The sequence below is a fragment of the Thalassophryne amazonica genome, chromosome 14 (genome assembly GCF_902500255.1).
Source record: "Thalassophryne amazonica chromosome 14, fThaAma1.1, whole genome shotgun sequence".
Classification (NCBI taxonomy): Eukaryota; Metazoa; Chordata; class Actinopteri; order Batrachoidiformes; family Batrachoididae; genus Thalassophryne; species Thalassophryne amazonica.
The window spans coordinates 94,977,269-95,004,986 of NC_047116.1; the positions used below are offsets into that span (position 1 = coordinate 94,977,269).

General features: G+C 42.3%; 1 protein-coding gene across 1 annotated transcript; it reads right to left on the reverse strand.

Moving 5' to 3' along the window:
- Positions 1-4,520: 4,520 nt before the first annotated feature.
- slc40a1 (solute carrier family 40 member 1) lies at positions 4,521-26,407 on the reverse strand. Its single transcript, XM_034186873.1, has 8 exons — positions 26,082-26,407; positions 25,895-25,962; positions 21,624-21,783; positions 21,386-21,501; positions 10,877-11,003; positions 10,278-10,523; positions 9,492-10,142; positions 4,521-7,068 (listed from the first exon to the last, which is right to left on the reverse strand). The coding sequence occupies exons 1-8, from the start codon at positions 26,107-26,109 to the stop codon at positions 6,752-6,754; spliced, it is 1,713 nt and encodes a 570-aa protein (XP_034042764.1). The 5' UTR covers positions 26,110-26,407; the 3' UTR covers positions 4,521-6,751.
- Positions 26,408-27,718: the final 1,311 nt, after the last annotated feature.

The following is a 27,718-nucleotide window of genomic DNA, read 5'->3' on the forward strand; positions in this document are numbered from 1 at the left end:
GCTGCAAAACTATCAAAGTCACTTCTGAGAGCAATTTTGTGCACATGGGCGGACGAACATGTCTGCAGCATAATACAAAGGCAAAATATAAGTTGCTTATTTTGTGTGAAATTTTAAAGGGTTTGTCCACAAATCTTTTATAGTTTGGTGAGATACAAGATGGCAGTTATTGTTTTTAGAAAATGTTTAACTCAAACATGACTATTTGCTGGATGAAAAATTCCATGAATGAGGAATTTCTCATCCAGCAGTCATGTTTGAAGCCCAAATAGTCCATACTGTAGCCACCTTCATAGTAAGTTCCTACGTACACTCAACAAAAATATAAATGCAACACTTTTGGTTTTGCTCCCATTTTGTATGAGATGAACTCAAAGATCTAAATCTTTTTCCACATACACAATATCACCATTTCCCTCAAATATTGTTCACAAACCAGTCTAAATCTGTGATAGTGAGCACTTCTCCTTTGCTGAGATAATCCATCCCACCTCACAGGTGTGCCATATCAAGATGCTGATTAGACACCATGATTAGTGCACAGGTGTGCCTTAGACTGCCCATTGAAGAGGCGTGGACCAACATTCCACAGGCCACAATTGACAACCTGATCAACTCTATGCGAAGGAGATGTGTTGCACTGCATGAGGCAAATGGTGGTCACACCAGATACTGACTGGTATCCCCCCCCAATAAAACAAAACTGCACCTTTCAGAGTGGCCTTTTATTGTGGGCAGTCTAAGGCACACCTGTGCACTAATCATGGTGTCTAATCAGCATCTTGATATGGCACACCTGTGAGGTGGGATGGATTATCTCAGCAAAGGAGAAGTGCTCACTATCTCAGATTTAGACTGGTTTGTGAACAATATTTGAGGGAAATGGTGATATTGTGTATGTGGAAAAAGTTTTAGATCTTTCAGTTCATCTCATCCAAAATGGGAGCAAAACCAAAAGTGTTGCATTTATATTTTTGTTGAGTGTATGTTAACATGTTTTACAGAGGATGACCTTTCTGGCATAAGTCCACATTATTGGGGTGGGTGTGTCCTCGAACCAGGAACCTTCCACACTAAGTGCATTTCATTCCAACGTGAACATTTTGGAATGTGTGCATTTTGTGCTATTCAAAACCAAATCATTCTTTGTCTTCGGTAGGCAGTCGTGCAGTACAGAGGTCAGCTTCAGCGCGAGCTTTCTAAAGTCAAATTAGGAGTTAAGCCTGCTCTGGTATGTGACCCAGCACAGCCCCCCCCCCCCCCCCCCCCCCCCACCGCTGCACACCAGCTCCTAATACACAGCAAAAAAAAAAAAAAAAGTATACTTAAGATTTTTTTTTTTTTTTTAATCTTTATTTAAAACACCACATGCAATACAAACTATTACAATCATCTTAACTCTGGAGTGTTGATTTTTAATGTATAAATGAATGTGATTGCTTCATGATTTATTGAACTACAATAACATTTATTATTCTCAGATTAAAGCGCTTGTTACAGATGCATTCTGGGATTGTTAACAAAATGCTTTGTGAAAAGAGTTCACGTTATGCAAACACACACAAAACAGCAAAATTGAAAAATAATCCTGTAAGAAATGTGAATTTGACATGGGACATCCACACTAACGGTATATAAAAACATATCAAAAAGTCAACATTTCCAGACAAACGTCATGACAACAGTATACACAACATTTTGTAAATTATCTGACAGTTAATCTTACAATCCTTAATATCTGTTGGAATGGCCATGTGTGGTATTCCTGGATTTGTGTTGGAAAGCTGGGTGAAAATACCAACGGCGGTGAAACGGCGCCGTTATTCCTGCTGCGTCTGCACCGTGCGGCACACCTGTGTGGTTATGTCTCTGTCCAACACAAATATTCTCGGTCTCCCTGCTCCGAAAGCCTCAGCCAGACCTGCTGATTTTTTCCACTGGCGGGGCTACGAGCTGCCGTGTTGCAGCCAGTTTTGGATGCGTCTGCATTTTAAAAGTTATTAAAAAGTAAAGTGTTGTAGAGCGAGAGATGACTTTAGAAGCATTTGTGCGTAAATCATAAATGTGCAAGGCAGTGTATAAAGTAGTAAAAATCTAATCACAGTGTGGATTTACTTTGCTGTGACCTCTCTGCCCCCGGACTGACGTGAAGCTGCTGATCAGGAGCTGCTGTGCTCAGACCCCAGACCAGGTCAGGGGCTGGACAGTCCACGAGCAGGAGGGGACTAACTGCTGGACTTTTAGTGAGTTCATCCCTTCAGGTACGTCTGAATATTACATGCTAGTCGTTTGTTTTGCACACAAAAACATGCAGATTGCACATTGCAATGACCTGTTACTTCCTGTTCTCGACTAACACACTTTGTTTTAAAGTTGCATGTCAGCTGTTGTCGTCTTTCTGCTTCTGCATTTTTTTTTTTTGTCTTAACAAAGGACTCCTTCACTCGACTCGGCGCGTGACAATCTGAAACACTGCCAAGACGGAGGTGCACCGTATCACCTCCCACGGGAACAACTGGTACGTGTGGGGGGGCTGAAGTGATCCAGTGTGACACCATGCGGCTCAGGTCACAAGGTGATCAAAGGGAATGCAGTAAAGTAAATCTGTAAGCCCAAATTTGTAATTCAGCGGAGAAATCTTCGTTTAAAAATGACAAGTTTGCAGCTAAAATTTAGCCCTCTGTGAAAAGTTTGTACAGCCGTATCATTTCCATGACGTCAGGGACAAGACGACGCGCTCCCGCCTTCAGTCCGATCCCAAATTTATCTGTTAGTAATGTTACTTATACACGTCCTGGTTTCAACATCCAAAAGTAAGCTGCAATGAATGTGAGATACAGATCTGTGTGCTCAGATCAGCAACGACATCAACAGCAGGCGCCATTCTTCCTCTCCTGCTCTCTGCCTCCGCTGCGCTCCCTGTTTTAATGCGAAGCGGCCGGTACACCTGTTGCTGCAAGGACAGACTTCTTGCTGCAAAATCCACAGCACCGCACGTCTCGGCAATCGGAGCCCCAGAGCTCTATGGACGCTGAGAGAGGTTTATATATATTTTAATGACTGGGATTCTTTGCGGGTCTCGCCTCCATATCCCGCGATGGTACCGGAGGCGAAAGACAGTAGATTTTCATTGCGACACCACTCAATCAAACGGGCGTATGAAAAAGTCCCCCAAAATAATTTTCAAGCACAAATAAAAGAAATGTATACTCACCAAACGTGCCGCAAGACAATATGAAGTTTTAAAAAAAGTAGATCCTTCCGTATAAGACAAGAAAAAGGTGCAGATGCAAACTGACGTAAATCCACTAATTACAATTGGCGCAATGCATGCTGGGAGAGGGTCCTGTCCGTGATGTCTCGGCAGTGTCCATGATGAGAGGGACAATTTGCGGAGGGCTAAATGTTAGCTGTAAATTTGTCATTTTCAAATGAAGATTTCTCCGTTGAATGACAGATCTGGGCTTGCAGATTTACTTTACTACATTCAGAAGGATCTCGTGTAAATGTAAGTCATTTTTTGTTCAAAAAATCTGACTGCATTTTTTTCAATGCAGGTCTCCTTTAAATACATTCTGCAGCATTGTTTTGGTTCTTTATCAGCTTCATCAACTTTTACTTGATGTTACTCCTAATGTGTGAAAATGATATAAAATCTTTTTTCTGATTTATTTGAGTTGTGTGCTTTAATATTAAAATGTTTCCTATGACATCATTTGATATTCTCAAATTACTAGTCAACAGTCAAGTCTTGGAGGGGCTATAGGCTCCGCCCTACTTCTCCCACCTATGCAACATTGAACACCTCGTGTGACGAGCGCTCGCTGGCGGCTCTCGTGCACGTGTTCCAGCTCTGCAGGATGAGAAGTTTCCAGCCGTGCTGTCAGACCTCAGCTGCCGCCTCCAGGCATGAAAAGAAGCTTTAATTGTGTTTGAGTCCAAGATTTGCTGGCGGCCAGCTGTTACTGGCTCAGTTAGGGTTAACCCTAACACTCTGACTGTGGAGACCAGGAGCAGCTTCGGTTTTTGTTTTTTTCCCTTCTGTGCTTTGCTGAGATTTGCTGAATGTGCCTGTTAGACCTCAGAAAGGGGCTGAAACAGCGGCGCTGCAGAAGGATTTTGGGGAAGAAATAGAAACTTCAGCCTTGTGCAAAAATATTGATCAAATAGTTTACCACTCACTATGTGCAACGACAGGTGTCAATCACTTGCTTAAAGTGCCTGAGTAACGACAATCACGATCGAAAGTTGGCCAGGAGAACTCGAAATGGGGGGGGGGGGGGGGTCATGGCACTATGAATGTAAATTGCAGGTAGGATTTTAAAGTACAATCTGAAAGTGGATTAAATGTTAGGATGGAATAGTGGTATTTGAAAATAAAGCGTTACTATCTGACGTAAAAAATATACATAGTTTTATAAAAGGTAACCGGTTTTCGCTCACTTCCTTTTGTGCCGTCCGGGAGCTTTGGTAACTGAGAGCTGTTAAAGGGTGCATAGACATTTTCATTGTTTACTTGCCGTAACTGCAATACTGATGATACATTTGTTCAAAAAACCAACAACAACCCAAAAACAACCACCCTTACCTGAATAAATACAGTATTTTGCACAACCCTTGTAACCACGTATTAAAGAGACTAGATCCAAGTATTGTTTGGTTAAATAAGAGTATCACCGGTCCTCTGGGGAGGAGGACATCTACAGCTTGTTTATACGGACGCTGACAAAAAAAAAAAAGAGAGAGAGAGATACAGACGACTGCAGCACCAAACAAATCACTAACAAATGTCAAAAAAGTTCTAATGGCAAACTGCTTCAACATTAAATAAGAGATTATATTTAGAGATCTACAAATGTATTTTGACACGGTCGGAGCCGGAATGATATAACTGAAGAGATCCGTCATTACAATCTGAAAATCTATTTTTACACCAGATTCTGACATTAGATGCAGTGATCCGACTCCCACATATCCTAAATGATGCTTTTGATGTTGGTCATGACATCACAAATCACTTTGGATGATCACAGTCTGTGGATCCGAATGTAAAATACTCAGGAAACACTGTGAACGTGACGACGCTCATGATCGGTGAATTTCTCTGGACTTTTGCTATTTTCACCCGGGATCGCCACAGCCAACCCTGCATGCATCTGAACATGTTGATTTGGCTCAAGATTTGCACCGGATGTCCTTCCTGACACAACTCCAGATGTACGAGGAGAGAGGGGCACGAGTGGCTTCGAACCCAACAACTGTTTCAGCCATGTTGACCATTCAACATTCTAATCCAATTACATTTGTTCCACAAATCTGATTGGTTAATCGTGTGAGATTTCAGACCATAAAATATCGCGTTGACGGTGGCAAAATATTCAACCATTTGATGTGTTACTCTGCGTCCTGACCACGTTGCCATGTTTTGGATCCTCAGAATTGACTTGTAGATATTTTTATATAAAAAAACAAAAACCTGTAGGTGTGCTGTCTGCTACACAGTGAAACAAATATCTCACAACTACAAAAACAACTGGAAAATCCTGATTAAATACATCAGATTTTGAACTGCACATCGACTACAAAAACAACGCTTCGTAAAAAGTGTTTTCCTTTTACTTATTACTTAATTTTTAAATGTTAGCCATTTTTCAGCTTTTCATATGGCATTTTATGGGGTTATTCCACAGAACGCCACTCCTTCCCGTTTAATCCTGAATAACAAATCGGGACATGTTTAGAAGCATCATCGTCACGTCTTGATCCATGTTTTTCAATCTTGAACAAACTTGGTATTTGTAGTAGTTACGGCCATCATCAGCACCAGATTTGAAACTGAGATCAAATTTTTTAAATGTTCAACCGTTGCATCCTGATTCTTGAAGTCGTTGATAGTACACGGTAACTATGGGGTATTCATAGGCTTCAATCACGCACGAGCTTCTTTAAACGGGGTATTCTTAGAGAGTACAGCTTGAAACGTGCTTGATCGCACTCCATCGAGGTCAAAATATGCAGGCGAAGCAGCCCTCATGAACGTTTATTGTGGTTTTTGTTCAAAGTTGAAGAGCTCCATCATGTCTGGCCGAGGGCTCAAAGGTAAGACGGGGTAAACCCACAGCTGCTAGTACCGGGTGGGATTAAGCAGTTTCATCCCTAGTTTTGCACTCTTTTGGCTTGTGGGCGTAGCAGAACAGCGCCCTGTTGGATTTTGTCAGAATGTCTTCCCAGATAGCATAACGTTATCTTGGATATCTGTGCTTGTGCCATAAATGTTGAAGCATCTTGCCATAAGCCTTCGTTTTGGAAACCGTATAGGTTTTCCTGGTGTATTTGAGCCACGTCGTGTGGATTTCTCTCTCATGTTGCCTTGTTGTTAGCTGAAGCACCTTGTGCACTAGTAGACAACAGTATTTTTTCATAGCGCACAATCACCCTGATTCTTTAGCACGGCCCAGACTGGGCATCACGAGCCAAGAGGTGATGGACAGTACGTGTATAAGAGCCTAAACCTGACTCTCGGGCTGAAAGTGTCAAAGAAACTAGCGCGTTTTACAAAGAATTACTTTGCTATGACGGAACAATTTCTACTCGCTCATGCTACATTAATGCTATTATTCACACGCTGCCGTTCTATATCCATATACTGCATACGTATATAAGCTTCACTATTCTAGCAGCTACAAGCATGTAGGTTAGCTAAGAGGTAGGGTTATGTATGGGCTTTGGAAACACAGTCTCTTTAATACGTTTACACAGTGGTAGGAAGTGAGGGGCTGTCGACCGTCTCCACCTTCTGCTCCGGCGAGCAGCAGAGAAACAGACGACTGCCCAGACTCTTAAAAGCAAACCGGAAGTACATGAGGTGGCCCATGGTCACAAAGGAGACGGAGATGATGACCAGGAGGCCAAAAGCCTCCTGGTTAGGAGCCAGAATCACCATCATGAAGTGGAGCAGGTCCAGGAGATAATTCATGGAGTTCTGGACGCCGCTGATGACGCCACGCTCTGACTCGATCACGTTCTCCTGGATGAGCTGTGTGACTGTCAGGTCAAAAGACCAGAGGCCTGCAAACAAGAGAGAGAGACATTACTGAAGACCATAGCGGCTCCAGTTAACATTTATCTTCAGGTGATATTACTGGCATCAAAGGTCATCAGTGTTGCTCTGATGTCTGCGGTAAAATTTTACACATCTGTGACTAAAGGTTCAACCTGTCAACTTGTATTAATGAATCTGAGTCACATTAAAGATGCTGTCGATTGGAAAACAGCTTTTTACAATTTTACAAAAGGAAGTGAAGGTTGCCAATAATGATACCGTTATCTCTTGACCCCCTTTTGGAGAATTCCTGTCTACAAGCGCACGCCACAAACAGAACGAGTCACCAGCAGTGGAACAAACCTGCTGCTGCTCAGTCAAGTCGAATCAACCCTCAAATACTCTTTCTGGATTTTTTTAAACGCTAACAGTAACAAAAAGCACTTATTGCTGCCAGTCTGGAGGCTTCTGATGGAGCTCATAACTGAAAAACGTGGTCTCACCAATTTGTTAAAATTGTTCCAATGTCAAGAAATGGAATAGAAATATTCCTATTTGATGGAGATGTCTATAATATTTATACAATACTGAGTGGGAATAGAAGCTGTTAAATCGTAGAGGTGCTGCACTAAAACAGCCAAGAAATATCAAATTAATTTTATAAAACTTGCGCTAAATATTTTCAGCCAATACTCTCCCCCCCCCCCCCAAAAAAAAAAAAAAAAAATTGTGGAAGGATCAACCATACTGAAAACCAATGACCATATTTTTCAAAGTGTAAGTTGCATTTTTTGTTTTCTTACTAGTTTGGAGGCCGATGACTTATAATCTGAAAAATGTCAATGTGAATTTTTCTTTAACACTGTAAGATGGGACGCTGTTGGCTCTGGTCTTGAACCGGGAACCTTCTGTTTTTGACACAAGCACAATAACCACTTGGCTGGAAATAACCGATAGTTGTACACATTTTATTCCCAAACAAGATTTCAGTTGGACAACTCACGTTTGATCGTTATTTTGGCAGCAGCACACAGTTCGGGTTTGGCTCCGACCTCATCGCTCCTCGCACATTATAGTGAAGCAGATAAGTATGATTTCTGGCCAGAATTGTTCACTTGGTGATGCAAGCATCAAATTTGGCATGAATGTTCTTCATAAATCAGTGTTTGAGAAAAAAGTGCTGGCCACTTGAAAATCCAATATGGCGGCCAGGTAGGGGTCAATGAAGAATTACACAGGGGTCAAAATCTAAAAACGCTCCAATCATATTGAAAAGTATAACACATTATTTGTCTGATCATAAATATTCCAAAAAGGTATAGTTTGGACTATCTATGTCTAACTGTTCTTGAGTTATGTGGTAAAAACAGCAAGAATGGTGACAAAGGTCAGTTTCAGTTTGTACAGGGGTCAAAAGATAAAGTTGCATCAATTTTTGTAAAATGTGATGCAAATTATTGGTTGAGTTAATAGGGTTTTAAAAAGGAATAGTTTGCACCATGTGTCATGCTCAGTTGTCACGTTACAGGGTAACATATGTCACATGTCATAGAATCCAATGGACATTGACACTGTTTGACATTTACTTTGCAAACCAAACATTCAACACAGTCAAAACTATTCCATTTATTAATCCTATTAGTTCAACCAATAATTTGCACCATGTTTTACCAAAATTGGGGCAACTTTAACTTTTGACTGCTGTACAAACTGAAATTGACCTTTGTCACCATTCTTGCTGTTTTTACCCCATAACATTCAGTCATAGATCATCCAAACTATACCTTTTTGGTATCATTGTGACCAGACACATAATGTGGTATAGCTTTCAATATGATTGGAGCATTTTTAGATTTTGACCCCTGTGCAATTCTTCATCTTCCTGGCCGCCATATTGGATTTTCAAGTGGCCAGCACTTTTTCCTCAAACACTGATTTATGAAGAACATTCATGTCAAATCTGATGCTTGCATCACCAAGTGAAGGATTGTTTCAGTTATCTGCTGCACTATTAGATACAAATCACTGAACCGTCAAAGCCCACAGACGGGTGGGGGCGGGGCTGACGGCAGACAGTGACATTGATGCACCAATGGTGACATTCACAGGCAGAGGGGAGAGCTGGGAAACTGAGTCTTAAAAAGCCCTCCCAATCTGCAGGAAGTGTTTGGGTAGTTTATGAGGAAATAGATGTAACAAGTGACAGTAGAGCAAGGCAGCGCCACCTGTCTGCCAGAACAAGTTCAGGGGTTCGCTCCATTTATACATAAAGGTACGTATCTATTATTCACGTTTGATGCCAACAAAGAATAAAAGGACACAGAGATAATGTTATGAGACAGTAGTATTTTTTGTGTCACAGCACTTTGTGGCAAATCTAGTTGTTTTAGAGTTCTATATAAATAAAGTCGAGTTGAGAACAGTTCTCTAGTGCAGCCTTTCCACTCACCGACTCTTGCAGCGATGACGCCAGCAAACAGCAGACCAACAGACACGTAGGACTGCAGAACCGGGAGATCTTCAGTTGGTGCAACGGTGGTGGCGTTCACAGCCAGGACTTGACTCGCAAAACCTGCGGTCAGACTGTCTTCAGCCTCGGGCAGCGTCTTCTCGCCCACGATGTGTGAGTAAAGGTCCTGGAAGGGCGAGACGCTGAGATCGAAGGGGCTGCCAGGAGCGAAGACGGAGATCACACACATCATGAGGCAGGAGAGCTGGGCTACGCCCGAGATGAACCCAGTGCGAATCAGACCACACTTCTTGCGAATCCACGTGAAGGCGACGGTGCCGCAGATGCCGGAGATAGCAGAGGCCCCCATCAGCAGGCTGAGCACCGAGCCATTCAGACCCTGCATGTAGGCGTAGCCCGTAGTGATGCAGTCGAAGCCCAGCACCGTCATGTAGAGGAAGGCCAAGGACATGCCAGCGAAGAAGATGCTCTGGTTGTAGTAGGCCACCCAGCCAGCCGTCAAGGTGCGCACAGGTTCGGTCATCTGATAGCAGCAGCCGCGTTGTTTCTGGGAGTCTGGCTCGGCCACCACAGCAGCTTCATTCATCAGAGGCTGAGACGACTCCTCAGGGCTCCGACCATTCTCCAGATCTGTAAAAATTCACAATGGACAGAAAGACAAAGAGCAGCCATTCAACCTGTTAACACCAACATCTGATGACAGTTCATGGAGTAAAAACATCTTTCACCCACTTCTGACCAAAATGATAAACGTTCTGTGGTTACCTTGTGAGGGGCTGAGCTGTTTGAGCTCCTGTGGCGGCTCCTTTTGTCCGGCTTTAATGGCCAGCGCCGGCGTCTTCTGGTAGACCTTCCACAGCAGCATGTACTCCACACACATGGAACACAGGTTCCAGCCGGAGATGAAGCCACAGCCAATAAAGTGTGACCCAAAAGCCATGATCTGCCCCACCAGCATCGGGGCCAGGATGTTGGTCAGCTGGTCGATGATGCGCACTGTGGCGTTCATGTCTGAGACAGAGCAGAGGGATTAAAAAATAAAAATTAACCTTGGGCCTATATTTTGATTTTGGATTATTCTGTGTTCTTGTGGCAACAGCATAATCAAAGTAATCTGGGTTACAGATTCCAGTTTTAACCAGTAAATAAATGATTTTATAGGTCCGTTAAGTGCTGAAAACACTTTCCACTGTGAAGAAAGTCTCTTAAACGACTTATAACGAGCTAAAACTGCAGCTGCATTGGCGACATCAAGTAGAGTGAGTCAGAGTCCAGGGTTCAAACTTTGTCCTGCTGTAATAATGTGATAACGGTACACGTGAGCCAACAATTAAAAGGTAAACCAGCAATGAGTGTGAACTGACCTGCCAACTTGCTGCTGTCCTGACCGGCCACCACCACCACCCAGTCCCTCTGGATGCTGATGGACATGGCAGTGCTGGCTAAATTGGCCATGTTGGCGATGGTGATGACCAGAATGTAGCAGGTTGTCTGAAAAACAAAACAATCCTCATTATCTGCACGAGCTGACATTTGTTGCAGCAGTGATTTGTTTTGTAGTTTTTGTGTGTTACGACAGCAGGCGGGGTTCACCCTGGATAGGACACCCCACACAGACAGACGAACACATCACACAACCTACACGTCTATGCCAGTGCACACAGAAATGACTTTCTAGCTATGAGGCAACAGTGCTAACCACTACACCACCGCGCCCGCCCGTAGTGAGGTCTTCATTCATGATACTGATATTTTTAGCATGTTGTTGCAGGTGCATTAAAAAATGTTCATGTTGAAGGTTGAAGGCCATTTCACAGAGAAACACATCTGTCAGACTGAAATCAATGACCTTTGAACACAACCACAAAACAATCCATATAAATCGACCTGGACGGGGACGATGGTTCATAGTTCTTGAAAATTTGGCAAATGGACGTAAGCTTTAATAAGTAACAAAACCCACTGCTTCAATCATATGTCAACTTTTATAAATCAGCAAGTTCATTTTGTATTTGTTGCATTTTAGCGTGCCGTGTGCCACCTCAGCCAGGTCTAACTTAGAAAAGAGATTTTTTTTAAATCGCAAAGAGACTTTCTGCTTAAATAAATGTAAAACACACAGAAAGATAGAAAGGGTACCATCGTACGTAACACTCTCAAATATGAAAGGAATTTGATATTTTTTGACAGCAGTTCTGAACATTTGTTCAATGTTAAAGGATAAGGATTTTTCCCAATTTTCCAAGATTTTTCCTGACTTTGCCCTTGAAAACTGAATCAGTTCTTGCCTCTCAGGATATGAATCTTCAGTAAAATTTCATAACGATATATGAAAAATTGGGGGTTACAGGCTGTTCACAAAAAAACAGGGAGAAAACAACCTCCTCCAACTTTGCTGGCGGAGGTGAATATGAGTTTAGTATTTAAATTCGGCATCAGTCTACAGACGTTAGCTCCAATCCGTTTGTTGATAGATACAGCACACAGTCAGTCGTCCCTGTAAAGGTTAAGGGTTAAGGGTGAGTCCCACACTCTTTACTGAGCTTAACCCATGTGCTAGTTGGAGTTGCACATGTGCGGGGCCACAGCATGACGAGGGAGGGTGGCCAGGTCCTTTCCTCAACACCTTACACCATCCACAACCAAGGGTGCAATTTAGAACTAGAAACTGTGGGGGACAAAGTGCGAGGCCCGCAGGGCCAAAGCCCATAGGCTGAGGGTCTGGGGGCCGCTTTAGGCCCCCATAAGCCAACGGTTTCTTGATAAGCTCAGATGCATTCTGAGCAGCCAGAACAGTAATTTTAATGTTTTGAGAAGACCATAAAGTGGACACCATTTGACTTATGCAATTTGAAACTGTGGATATACACTCAACAAAAATATAAATGCAACACTTTCGGTTTTGCTCCCATTTTGTATGAGATGAACTCAAAGATCTAAAACTTTTTCCACATACACAATATCACCATTTCCCTCAAATATTGTTCACAAACCAGTCTAAATCTGTGATAGTGAGCACTTCTCCTTTGCTGAGATAATCCACCTCACAGATGTGCCATATCAAGATGCTGATGAGACACCATGATGCACAGGTGTGCCTTAGACTGCCCACAATAAAAGGCCACTCTGAAAGGTGCAGTTTTGTTTTATTGGGGGGGGATACCAGTCAGTATCTGGTGTGACCACCGTTTGCCTCATGCAGTGCAAGACATCTGCTTCGCATAGAGTTGATCAGGTTGTCAATTGTGGCCTGTGGAATGTTGGTCCACTCTTCAATGGCTGTGCGAAGTTGCTGGATATTGGCAGGAACTGGTACACGCTGTCGTATACGCCAGTCCAGAGCATCCCAAACATGCTCAATGGGTGACATGTCTGGGGAGTATGCAGGCCATGCAAGAACTGGGACATTTTCAGCTTCCAAGAATTGTGTACAGATCCTTGCAACATGGGGCCGTGCATTATCCTGCTGCAACATGAGGTGATGTTCTTGGATGTATGGCACAACAATGGGCCTCAGAATCTCGTCACGGTATCTCTGTGCATTCAAAATGCCATCAATAAAATGCACCTGTGTTCTTCATCCATAACAGACGCCTGCCCATACCATAACCCCACCGCCACCATGGGCCACTCGATCCACAACACTGACATCAGAAAACCGCTCACCCACACAACGCCATACACGCTGTCTGCCATCTGCCCTGGACAGTGTGAACCGGGATTCATCCGTGAAGAGAACACCTCTCCAACGTGCCAAACGCCAGCGAATGTGAGCATTTGCCCACTCAATCTGGTTACAACGACGAACTGGAGTCAGGTCGAGACCCCGATGAGGACGACGAGCATGCAGATGAGCTTCCCTGAGATGGTTTCTGACAGTTTGTGCAGAAATTCTTTGGTTATGCAAACCGATTGTTTCAGCAGCTGTCCGAGTGGCTGGTCTCAGACGATCTTGGAGGTGAACATGCTGGATGTGGAGGTCCTGGGCTGGTGTGGTTACACGTGGTCTGCGGTTGTGAGGCTGGTTGGATGCACTGCCAAATTCTCTGAAACGCCTTTGGAGACGGCTTATGGTAGAGAAATGAACATTCAATACACGAGCAACAGCTCTGGTTGACATTCCTGCTGTCAGCATGCCAACTGCACGCTCCCTCAAATCTTGCGACATCTGTGGCATTGTGCTGTGTGATAAAACTGCACCTTTCAGAGTGGCCTTTTATTGTGGGCAGTCTAAGGCACACCTGTGCACTAATCATGGTGTCTAATCAGCATCTTGATATGGCACACCTGTGAGGTGGGATGGATTATCTCAGCAAAGGAGAAGTGCTCACTATCACAGATTTAGACTGGTTTGTGAACAATATTTGAGAGAAATGGTCAGGCTGCAATCAGCATTTTTTTTCTGTGCTCTTTTTGAGTGTGTAGTTTCACTGCATTATGTACACAGTATAAAAACAATCCTGGGTGATTTATACTTCGGGAACAATGGAACACAGCAGGAATCATAAATTGGCGTGGGGTAACGTTGTATTGTGAGGGTGTGGCTTCCAGTCACATTGAGTACCGTTGCTTTGCCCTGACTGGCGTTGAAACCACTTCCTTTCTGCATCCTGTGCTCGATGCAGAAAAAAATTAAACATGAAAATTCAGTAAGGTATATCTTATATATTATATTCCAATTCTAAGGTGGAACTATGCTAGTATATAAAGGTATAGCTAAATATCTAAAAAGAAAGAGTAAAATAGGAGAGCAGAAAAGAGTAGAGTAGAGCCACTTAGGTACCTGGTCTTGAGAACCTTTGCGTCCGTCACAGTGAGTTACATCATCTCGGCATGAGGTTGCATCCACATGGCGTCATCATGACATCGCACAAAACACCTCGAAGTGGGCCCAGTGTGAAAGGGGCTTAAGTAATCGTAAAATGCAAGAATTCTTTGATAATTACACTGTGAATTTTTAAGGCTCTGAAAACTGTGATTTGAGTTAGGATTGTATAAAAAAAAAAAAAGACATTTCATAATTAGCAAACATAAGTAGAGCACTCAGAGGCTTAATGGCAAACCAGTGTTTTCATCGGACTGGGATTTTCAAAAGTTAAAGCAACAGTTGTACAAACTGATAACAGGGTGATTTATTTATTTACTTTCCATACCTATGACCTCTATCTTTGTGCCACTTCTGCTTTGAAACAGACCTGGAGAGCAGAATCAGTTTGCTGAAAATGTGTTCAACACGATATTTTCACGTTGCAGCGCTCATTAGTGTGATGGTCAAACTGTTTGATCTACACACACGACCGCTTTCTGTCTCCGTCACGTTAATGGCCCAGAAAAACGTGCTGACTAAACAATTTTCCACAAGACACTCGGTCTCCTGTTTCACAGCCCCCCCCAACACTCCGACACCAGCTGTCCCTCTAAACTCCGTCACCTGACAAAGTTCACTTTTTCCCCCTCTTAAAACTGAAGAGGTGTAACTGCAGCAAACACACGTATCCAAACAGAAGGCTTTGCGTGTCTGCAGCCCACGCGCCGGCCGACCCGCCCCAGACAGAATCCTGTTGGACCTGTAGTGCGGCTCAGGTCAGCTTCACTTGCTGAGTCAGGTTACAGGCCCACAGAGAGGAAGAGCTGTTCAAAAAACAAAGCCAGTGTCTTTCCTATCGCGGCATGTTCTGTTTGTCAAAGGAAACCCAGTGACTCGTAAAGAACTGCAAAGTTATGTAATTAAACTGTCATCATCACATACGTACAGTATTTTATTCAAATCTTTAGGCACCATTGTGCAAACTCACTATTCTGAATGTTGCATTCTTTAATTTCAAAGTGAAAAACAATTAATTATCTATTAAACATCTAATTTAAGCAGAAACACTTTTTCAATTTCTTAATGACTGAGTGCAAGTCCAGAGGATGTTTTTTGTTTTTGTTTTTTATAAACGGACGTAATAAAATCATCGGCATTTATTTATTTGTCTGTCTGTCTGTTAGCAGGATTGCGTCAAAACTACTGCATGAATTTTCACCACAGATAGATATTAGGACATGAAAGATTAAATTTTGGAGGAGATCGGATCCAGATTCTGGATCAAGATTTCACTTTATAGGCTTTGAAGGATTACGTTTAAAAAAGAGAATAATGTGCAGGTCGAACACGATGCACCGATGCCACGTAATGCTGTACCCAAGAGACCACAGAACCACCCCAGGTCCTGGATAGTAACCATGCAGGCAGTTATCTGGTCATCTCAAATGTAATCAGTGATCTGCTGCAGCTGCTGGGATTCTCAACACTGAGGCGCCTGCATGTTAGATCATGCCCGGAGAAATGAAACACATGACCAAAACATTCCCTGACAATGCAAGTATCTCCCATCTCAGTCTCCCTTCAACGACTACAGGCCTATAGCACTAACATCTCTTGTTATGAAGACTTTTGAGAAAATTGTTAAAGAGGAGCTTTTAAGACAAACACAGGGAGTGTCAGACCCACTCCAGTTCGCATACAGATCTGGAAGGGGCGTGGATGATGCGACCTCCACTTTACTCAATCTGGCTTTGCAGCATCTCGAAGGTGCAAATACCTTTATTCGGATGTTGTTTATTGATTTCTCCTCTGCTTTTAACTGCATACAACCATATGTATTGGCAGAGCGATTAAGAGACATGAATATTGATGTTGGCTTAATCTTATGGATTATTGACTTTTTAACAAACAGATCGCAGAGAGTCAGAGTTAATGAAACTCTCTCCGATGCCGTTGTATCATCCACTGGAGTCCCTCAGGGCTGCATTTTATCCCCTTTGTTGTTTGTTTTTTATACTAATCTCTGTCAAAGCCAACATGATAATCATCACATCATAAAATATGCAGGTGTCCCTTTTGCATGATGATGACTCCACAGACCATAGTTTGGTCTTGCTGGACTTTTTAGAGTGGTGCCATTCATCTTTTATACATATAAATGTGGATAAAACCAAAGAAATGCACATTGATTTCAGGAAAACACCACCTGTTCTGAATCATATGTCCATTGATGGGAAGCCCATAGATATTGTTGAGAATTATAAGTATCTGGGCACCCAAATTGACAATAAATTGTCTTTTGAATTGCAGGTTAATGCAGTGTGCAGTAAGGCTCATCAGAGAATGTACTTTCTGCGAAAACTTAGGAATTATAATGTAGATGGTGTCTTCATGAAAATGTTCTACAGTTGCTTTGTGGAGTCTGTGTTAACCTTTTCCTTCCTGTGTTGGCTTAACCTATTGAACCTTAAGAATCGCAATCGTCTTTGTAATATTGTCAAGGAATGTGGTAAAACTGTGGGAACTCAGTGCACGGACATTATGGACCTTTTTAAAACAAGGGTTGTGTCAAGCCAGGAAAATTATGGCCGATTCTGCACACCCTCTGCACCCACAATTTAAGTTTCTGCCCTCGGGCAGACGCCTGGTAATGCCCAGATGCAGAACCAACAGACTAAAAAACTCTTATTCCCACAGCCATTGCTCTCCTAAATAACACCTAAGGACTCACTGTTGCACTTAAGTCTATACTGACTGGGCTCTTGTTTTATATATTTATTCTGCTGTGTTTTTATGTTTTTTATGTTTTTATGTTTATGAATTTGTATGATGTGGTTTTATGAATGTAATGTAATTTTTACTGCTGACTGCACCTGAATTGCCCCCATGGGGACTAAATAAATGATCAAATCAAATCAAATCCCTTAGTAAGTAAGTCTGACACAAAGTCATTCCAGTGGAACCTGTGAATTTTCTAAAGAGAGCTCGTGCCACAGAGATCTTATGTCTCACAACCACATAGTAAGACGAGAAGCACCAGCACCTTCAATACTTGGACCTTTGTTCTCATCACTCGCTGTAGAAATTCCTTCAAAACAATTTAGGGAATGGAACGTGCACATTTCACAATTCATATGGAATAACAAGAAGCCAAGGGTAAGATTCTCCACACTTCAGCTACCAAAGGAAAAAGGAGCCATGGCTCTGCCATCGTTAAAGGATTATTATATGTCAGCTCAGCTGAGACCTTCTGTATTCTAAAATGAAGCGAAATGGAAGACAACAGAGTCTTCTTTAACAGACATATGCCGACCAACCCAGTCATTAATGGGACATGTTGATGGACAGAAGAAAACACCAGTGGGTGATTTTTTTATTGAAAATATGGGCAGAAGTTATTCAACATCTTCAACTCCAGAAAGCGGCCAAACTGCTCAAATGGTCGGCATATGACCCCGACTATAAACCCACACTGTATGATTTTACATACAGACGGTGAGTTTTTTGCTGGTACCACCTCTGTGTGCAAAACAGTTAAAAAGTGGCCAGTGGTCAGCTTTCATCACTAGTAGCAGACTTTTGTACCGAGTAAATAGGACATTTTCAGATATTTACAGCTCTGTGATTATTTCTGGAAAGAGGTTAAAGGTTGTGGCCAGAAAGAATTGTCAACTGTTAAGCCCAGGTTACACAGACGGTTTTGTCGGCGAGTAGTACGTAGACCGAAGTTCGCGGTAGTTCCGGCTGTTTTCACGGTGGAAAGGGGCGGAGCATGTGCACGTAAAAAAAAAAAAAAGAAAGAAAAAAAGAAACTCTGCTCCCTGCTGCTGTTTGCTGCGGGGCTGCTCCTCACTCTTTCCCCCAAAAAACTGTCATAATTGTGTTTAGAAACCAGTCACCGTTTTATTATACATCTGTGTAGTTAATAAAATATTCTCTACAGATGATTCGCTTGCGCGCACGTAAAAAAAAAAAGAAACTCCGTTCCCCGCTGCTGTTTGGGGCTGCTCCTACGCTCTTTCCCCCAAAAAACTCTGTCATAATTGTGTTTAGAAGCCAGTCACCATTTGCTTTATTATACAGCTGTGTAGCTAATAAGCAAAATAATCTCCAGGATGATTTGCGCGCGCACGCACGTAAAATAAAAATAAAAAGAAACTCCACTCCACGCTGCTGTGGTGCTGCTGCTCGCTCCAAAAACTCTGTCATGATTGTAAAATAAAGGACAAAAGAGACATAAGTCCTGCTCACAGGCTGCTACCAGATACAGGACATGTTTACATCTTCAAACTCCAGACATCTCCACGTCACTACATATTCAGTCCCTGACTGGTCATCGCGGCGCGACGAGAACTGCGGCACTACAGGAAGCGGCAGGATGAAACGGCGATTAAAAAGTATCAAACGCCATTGTTCACGTTGTCGCTGTCATCAAAGGAGGTCTCCGGGAGCGCTCCCGGAATTATTCAACATGTTGAATAATTTTTTCGACGATTCCCGGTAAAGCCGGAACTAAGCCATGCCCCCTAGTGCCGGCGTTAACAACGGCGTGTGATCCTTAAGACGGCCAAAAACTCTTCCGGGACGCTTCCGGGAGCTCTTACCGTCTGTGTGTAAATGGGGCTTTATTCAGTTGTTTGCTGATGCATATAGTGGTACAATGGCATTACGTCACTAAATGAACACTCCATTGTCTATGTGAAGGAACAACCCTGGGAAAAAGAACTGGACATTAAAATAACAGAGGACGTGTGGATGACACAGTCGTCCACCACTAATTCTTTGGTTTGGAGAGACCTTTGCTGGAAAAACCTCATACGCGTTTTGTTTTTTTTTTACCCCTAAACAAAAAGCTAAACAGACTGACACTAAACTAGGCTGCTGGAGGGAATGTGGACCCTGGTTGACCACGCCCATGTGTTTTGGTTGTGTCCTTTTATTCAGATATTTTGGAAGGTCGTGGTGACAATTTTATACCTGGAGAAGTAAGTCCCTTCAGCTGCTCCCTTTTTTTTTTTTTTTTTGTTTTTTCTTGCACTCTCAGTCACCACAGCAAATCCAAGGTGGACCTCCATGTTGAATTGGCACAAGTTTTACACCGTATGTCCTTCCTGACGCAACTCCACATTACATGGAGAAATGTGGCAATGGTGGGGTTTGAACCTGGAACATTCTGCATCAGCAGTGAAACCAAGTGCACTAACCACTTATCCACCACCGTTCTAATGGTTGTGGGTAAAAAGGCTGTTACAAAGTACCGCCTTCAAAAAGGTACTCCTACTTTAGGAGTCTTTATTCCTATTTTGTTAAATATTTACATCTTCTTGAGCAAATGACATATTCCTTATGGATCCAATTTTTTTTTTTTTTTGTTAATCTGAAAATGTTTCATAAATAAAAAGTTTAAAAAAAGAAATAAATAGTTGGACCTTTGTTTTCCTGCAAAGACATTGACTGCAACCTCATAAGTCCATATGTTCTAACCAGTCATCTCTGGACCTCAAAGACTGAGGACCCTGAGACCTGGCTGTCACTGCAGGGGTCAAGTGAAGGGCTCCGCAGGCTCAACACTTTCATTGCACACAGATACACATCAGGTGGCTGAGTTCCAGGAAGTCAATGAAAGCTGGGATCTTTGTCTTGATCTAGGATAACTACAAACCCGGACACTGACTTCTCAAGTGCTGCAACCAGGACACCCACTGATTCTGCAAAGATCACAGCATGGTCCATGAAGTCAAGGTCACTAAACCTTTCCTCACTGACAAAGGCACATAAGCTGCTGTTCTCCAAAACCCTACCCAAGCACCTTTTGGCACAGAAAGCAGTCCAATACCATTGTAGTTGTCACAATCCAGGCAATCATTCTTTCCTTTACCTAGTAGATTGGAACTGCAAACAATCTTGGTTTCCAGATTGAAACCAAGATTGTGTGCAATGCCAGAAGAACAGCATGTCCACCCACCTGGAGGAGATCAGCTTCAATATAACTTGATCTTTCCCCGCCTTAAGATGTTTCTCTGCCTTGGTAATCTCACATTTGGTGGTTCAAAGTTGACTGGCAGATCAAACACAACAATCCTGATACTGGAGTTGTTTAAAATCTTGGATAGAAGACTCGGGTTTACAGAACTTCTCCAAGTAACCAGCCCAACGGGACAGTGCAATGGAGGCATCAGTCAAGACCGAGCTGTAACCTCCCTTACCAAAAAGTAGTACATGCAAGTATGTTTCAAGTATACTTCCAGTTTACTTTTTATATACTTATCAGTACTATTTTTTTGGTAAGGGCTATCATGACAGTGGTGGAACAAGGTGTCGTATGGAGGAATGTGCTGCTTTGATTCCTCTGTAGGAAGGCCAAGAGTCATTAGGTAGCAGATGATGGGCCTCCCCATCACAGAGTCTTCTAACAAAAGCCTCCTCGTCTACTCTCAAGGCTGTTGCAGCTTTCTCAGTTCCCTATACAGTCTCATATTTTCATCAAGTCCTGCACTATGATGACTCTGGACAATATTCAGAGTTGTCTCAGATATGAAATACCTCCTCCTATGAACACTGGCGACCCAAGAACAATCCCCAGCAACTTCCAGGGTGTAGTTGCCAAAGAGCTCCTACATTCCGTCCGGATCATCAGTTGTGTCCATGTCTGCAAATGCTGCAGCCAAAGTGGCACAAGCACCCATAAAGCAATCCGGCCTTAAAGTCTAACCAGATTAAATCTTGAACACTGAACAGACTGCAGTATGCGAGACTCAATTATATGTAGACAATTTTTATCGTCTTGTCATCACAAAACAATTATACTATCTAAAAAAGAGATAGTTAGATTTGTCAACGTCACGGTATTATTTTACTGCGTAAATAAAATTAGAAACCAGTACGAGCGTCCTCTATCAGTTTCAGTAAGGTCTTAAGTCGACTCATTTTTGTCATCTGGACAATCTTGGTCATAAACTATGTTGACTTGGGACTTCATGTTTTATCTGAAGTCAGAGGTTTGTACTTGGGGGGGGGGGGGGGATGGATAAATGTGAAACAATGAGTGAGTGTAAGAGGGTTGTACCAGAATCCAACCACTGTAAAGTACCACAAGCTGTTCCTTGAAGTGGAAAACAGCCATGAGGAGGATCCCACACACGATGACACAAGTGTTCTGGACGACCAGTGAAGTCCGGGCCACTGTTGAAACAGCAGGCGAAGCATTAAGGGGTGGGGGACTAAAAACAACACATTTTGTCACATAACAGCTTGTTAAAAAGTATAAAATAATTTGTTAAGTAACTTTTTGTCAACTACCCTACCTTTGAGCCTGGGATTTCTGTCCACCCAGTCTCCAATAATGGCCCCAAGCACAAGCACGGATCCGGCTACCACCAAGCCGTACACGGCCGTCAGCAGCAGGCTGTTCCCGTAGAGCTCCACCAGGAAAACAGCCACAGCAAAGTTCCACATTCGGTCACCCTGTAAATTTATACTGAGATTACTTACAAACCATTCTAGCACTTGATTCAGCTGACTAACAACTCAATGACCGCGGGGGGGGGGGGGGGGGGGGGGGGGGGGGGGGGTGATGTGTGTTGTCGGAATGTAAACTTTGAATTGAGATTTCTGAGGATAATGTCAATGTTTTGGAGTCAATAAACCATATTTTTATTGCTTCAGTGATAAAACTCACATCAACTTGTGTACTTTAGAGAAGGTGGGGCACACATTGGACACATTGTAAGGACAAAGCATACAGTTGACATTCTTCAGTATCTTATACTATGTGTTGCTTTCTAAATTAGTAAGTCCAAACTCTGACTTTTGACTCCCACAGATATGACTTGTTCTGGCATAAGATATAGGCTAAATGTGATAAATGTAAAATAATAATTCTAAAAAGGCAACAAAAAAACCTTGGGCATAAGAAACCTTTGCAAAACACAGTACTAAGTAGTTTTTATATGGGGAAAAATATTGCATTGTTTTGTAAGGGTGGTTTCCTATTGCTGATTTTTAGTGTCAACTTCCATCCCAATTTCAAAATTGAGGAAATTAGGGCCAATTTTTTTAAAACTGAGTATTGCTGAATAGAACAGACTACATATGACTCCCGTTCCACATTGTTTTGCTTATACTCATGTATTTCTTTTCCCCCCACACTTTTCTAAAAAGCTAAAATGTGTGTTAATATCTCAAAACTGTCTTCTGTTGAAGAGCATGGCATGCTTTTCATGTTGTGGAGGCGGATCGGAAGGAGGCTTCTGCTCAGAGAACGGCAAGTCCTGCTAGAATCAGGATTTATCCCGTCATTAATTTTTTAAACATGTTAAAAAAATTCCAGCTTGCTCACAATGATTAACATCGCTATTTGTACTACCAATTATACCTGTGTTCAGTCCACTGGGGTATCCAATTGTTTTTGTAAAAATGTAGACAATCAAGTATTAAAAAAAAAAAAAAAAAAAAAAAAAAAACGGCAATGGGAGACTGCTCCAAGACATTCTGTGATGACAACTACACAATTTTTATCTGAAATCTAGGCAAATTCTACATGTTTTGACACAAAACAATTCTGTTTCTTTGTATCATAATAATAACAATAAAGGTCTTGCTCTTTAATCTCAAAGTCAAAACATATCTTTTGACCATAATATAGCCTAAATTAATAAACAATATGAATTACAAAATAATAGATTGTAAAAGGTTAGACACCCTTTAATATAAAGTAATAATAACAACATGACACCTGTGGAGAAATATATGATAACACAATCATTGCAGTATTTTCTCTGATTATTGTAATTACAGTAGCATGAAAGCTTGGGAACCCTTGAGTTTTGAGACATTACATTTTTTATGGCCTCACAATTTAAAAAATAATTCAGGGTTCTCTATGCTAAAATGTCCCGAATTATGCCATTTAAACAAAGAGACACAGCATCATGTAAAATAAAAAACACAACAATGGAATGCACAGAATAGAATAGAATCAGAAGCTTTATTTGTCTTCATACACATATAACGAGATTAGGGGTGCCACTCCGCAACTGAGTTTGGGAATAAGATAAAAAGAAACCATATAAATTGTAAATAACGAACTTAACAGACCAAGTGAAAATGTGAGTATTTAAATAAGTGAAGATATGTACAAGCTATTAAAACAAATAAATCTACATTCTAGACAAGGCACAGAGAAAATTAAATTGCACATATTTGTATGAGTATATCCCATCGGACTTCAGTTACTGCACGAGTGCTTAATGTTCTATAAGTATGATTATAACAACTGTCTCTTTTGTAGCCTTCATTTACATCAGTCATTAAGAAATATAAACAGTGCGGAACTGTATGGTAAATCTGTCCTGGTTTAGGCCATTCTCAAAAACTGAGCGACCATGCAAGAAGGAGACTAGTGAGGGAAGCCACCAAGACTCCCATGGCATCGACACCTGCAACTCCAAAGGAGTTACAGGTTTCTGTGGCTGCGATGGGAGTGACGGTGCAACTTTCACCTGTTGCATCGCCAGTCACAGGTTCACGGTGGAGGGGAACAGAGAAGGACCGTCACCGTGCGACAACAAAAGAGAAATCTACGCTCGGTGCCTTCTAGAAAACTGTAACTAAAATGTCACTTTTTTTTTTTTTAGAAAATCCTTCTCTTGTTGGAGAACACATGAGAAAGCAGAATTATTTTCACTTCTATCTATCTATAGATAAATCGACAGGTGTGTGTGTGTGTATATATATATATATATATATATATATACACTCAACAAAAATATAAACGCAACACTTCTGGTTTTGCTCCCATTTTGTATGAGATGAACTCAAAGATCTAAAACTTTTTCCACATACACAATATCACCATTTCCCTCAAATATTGTTCACAAACCAGTCTAAATATGTGATAGTGAGCACTTCTCCTTTGCTGAGATAATCCATCCCACCTCACAGGTGTGCCATATCAAGATGCTGATTAGACACCATGATTAGTGCACAGGTGTGCCTTAGACTGCCCACAATAAAGGCCACTCTGAAAGGTGCAGTTTTATCACACAGCACAATGCCACTGATGTCGCAAGATTTGAGGGAGGGTGCACTTGGCATGCTGACAGCAGGAATGTCAACCAGAGCTGTTGCTCGTGTATTGAATGTTCATTTCTCTACCATAAGCCGTCTCCAAAGGCATTTCAGAGAATTTGGCAGTACATCCAACCAGCCTCACAACCGCAGACCACGTGTAACCACACCAGCCCAGGACCTCCACATCCAGCATGTTCACCTCCAAGATCATCTGAGACCAGCCACTCGGACAGCTGCTGAAACAATCGGTTTGCATAACCAAAGAATTTCTGCACAAACTGTCAGAAACCGTCTCAGGGAAGCTCATCTCCATGCTCGTCGTCCTCATCAGGGTCTCGACCTGACTCCAGTTCGTCGTCGTAACCGACTTGAGTGGGCAAATGCTCACATTCGCTGGCGTTTGGCACGTTGGAGAGGTGTTCTCTTCACGCATGAATCCCGGTTCACACTGTCCAGGACAGATGGCAGACAGCGTGTGTGGCGTCGTGTGGGTGAGCGGTTTTCTGATGTCAATGTTGTGGATCAAGTGGCCCATGGTGGCGGTGGGGTTATGGTATGGGCAGTCGTCTGTTATGGATGAAGAACACAGGTGCATTTTATTGATGGCATTCTGAATGCACAGAGATACCGTGACGAGATCCTGAGGCCCATTGTTGTGCCATACATCCAAGAACATCACCTCATGTTGCAGCAGGATAATGCATGACCCCATGTTGCAAGGATCTGTACACAGTTCTTGGAAGCTGAAAATGTCCCAGTTCTTGCATGGCCGGCATACTCACCGGACATGTCACCCATTGAGCATGTTTGGGATGCTCTGGACCGGCGTATACGACAGCGTGTACCAGTTCCTGCCAATATCCAGCAACTTCGCACAGCCACTGAAGAGGAGTGGACCAACATTCCACAGGCCACAACTGACAACCTGATCAACTCTATGCTAAGGAGATGTGTTGCACTGCATGAGGCAAATGGTGGTCACACCAGATACTGACTGGTATCCCCCCCCCCCAATAAAACAAAACTGCACCTTTCAGAGTGGCCTTTTATTGTGGACAGTCTAAGGCACACCTGTGCACTAATCATGGTGTCTAATCAGCATCTTGGTATGGCACACCTGTGAGGTGGGATGGATTATCTCAGCAAAGGAGAAGTGCTCACTATCACAGATTTAGACTGGTTTGTGAACAATATTTGAGGGAAATGGTGATATTGTGTATGTGGAAAAGTTTTAGATCTTTGAGTTCATCTCATACAAAATGGGAGCAAAACCAAAAGTGTTGCGTTTATATATATATATATATATATATATATATATATATATATATATATATATATATGTGTGTGTGTGTGTGTGTCACTGTTTAAGCATCTTTTCATCAGTAAAGTGTTCACTGGAAAAATGTCTTTGTTCAAGAAACACTTAAAAAAAACTGAAAACGGACAAAAGCTCTTTTTTTTTGTCGATTAATCAAATGATGGTGCTGATGAATATTTCACTTACCCATGTTGACAGAGCGTGTCCCATGTAAATAAGGAATTTAGCTGAAGAAAAGAAGTCTTGAAATGATTCTGTAAAGAAAAATTACAGAAATAAACCCAGCTGTTTTTTTTCTCCCTTATGAAGACCGCGTTTGCTAAAATAAAATATATTTAAAAAAAAATAAAAACAATAAGAAATAAAGACTTACCACAACATGTCTTCTTCTTATTGTCCATTTTAAGGTCGTGTGTCAGTCAGAAAAGAAAAGAATCGGGTTATTAACGTTTCTCTGTCCTCTCTTTGAATAATAATAATGGAGGTCGACGTCTGCAAAAAACAAAACAAAAAAAAAAACAAAAACACGGCGTTTCTCCTCTTTTCTCCTTTCCAAACTTAGCTAGCACTGTAGCTGAAGTCGGAAAGAAATGTTAGTTTTTTGTTGTTGTTTTTGTTTAAATGCCTAAAAGAAGCCGTAGTCTGTCGTTGGGGAACAAAACGTAAAACTGCGACCCGCCGAGGCGCCGTGCGCGCGACCACTGCTGCTCTGTTTACGTCCCGCCCCCAATATACTGTCAGGCTGTCACGTGACCGCTCATTATTCTCGCATGGGGTCAACAGGTCGCTGTAGCCCCACCCCGTCGCACACACGCGCGCGGGCACGTTCACACAGTGACACAAAAACATCCATCCATCCGGTGTTAAATTAATTAACAGCAGCGCTTTCAACATGATAAACACTTCTAATATGGTCTCTCTCTCTCTCTCTCTCTCTCTCTATATATATATATATTTATATACACAGTGAGGAAAATAAGTATTTGAACACCCTGCGATTTTGCAAGTTCTCCCACTTAGAAATCATGGAGGGGTCTGAAATTTTCATCTTAGGTGAATGTCCACTGAGAGATATAAATCACAATGTATGATTTTTTAAATAATTTATTTGTATGTTACTGCTGCAAATAAGTATTTGATCCTCTACCAACCAGCAAGAATTCTGTCTCTCACAGACCTGTTAATTTTTCTTTAAGAAGCCCTCTTATTCTGCACTCTTTACCTGTATTAATTGCACCTGTTTGAACTTGTTACCTGTATAAAAGACACCTGTTCACACACTCAGTCAATCACACTCCAACCTGTCCACCATAGCCAAGACCAAAGAGCTGTCTAAGGACACCAGGGACAAAACTGTAGACCTGCACAAGGCTGGGATGGACTACAGGACAACAGGCAAGCAGCTTGGTAGAAGACAACAACTGTTATGATTATTTATTAGAAAGTGGAAGAAACACAAGATGACTGTCAATCTCCCTCGGTCTGGGATTCCATGCAAGATCTCACTTTGTGGGATAAGGATGATTCTGAGAAAGCTCAGAACTACACAGGAGGACCTGGTCAATGACCTGAAGAGAGCTGGGACCACAGTCACAAAGATTACATTAGTAACACATGATGCTGTCATGGTTTAAAATCCTGCAGGGCAGCAAGGTCCCCCTGCTCAAGCCAGCACATGTCCAGGACCATTTGCAGTTCACCAGTGACCATCTGGATGATCCAGAGGAGGCATGGGAGAAGGTCATGTGGTCAGATGAGACCAGAATAGAGCTTTTTGGAATCAACTCCACTTACCATGTTTAGAGGATGAGAACAACCCCAAGAAAACCATCCCAACCATGAAGCATGGGGGTGGAAACATCATACTCTGGGGGTGCTCTTCTGCAAAGGGGACAGGACGACTGCACCGTATTGAAGGGAGGATGGATGGGGTCATGTATTGCGAGATTTTGGCAAACAACCTCCTTCCCTCATTAAGAGCATTGAAGATGGGTCATGGCTGGGTCTTCC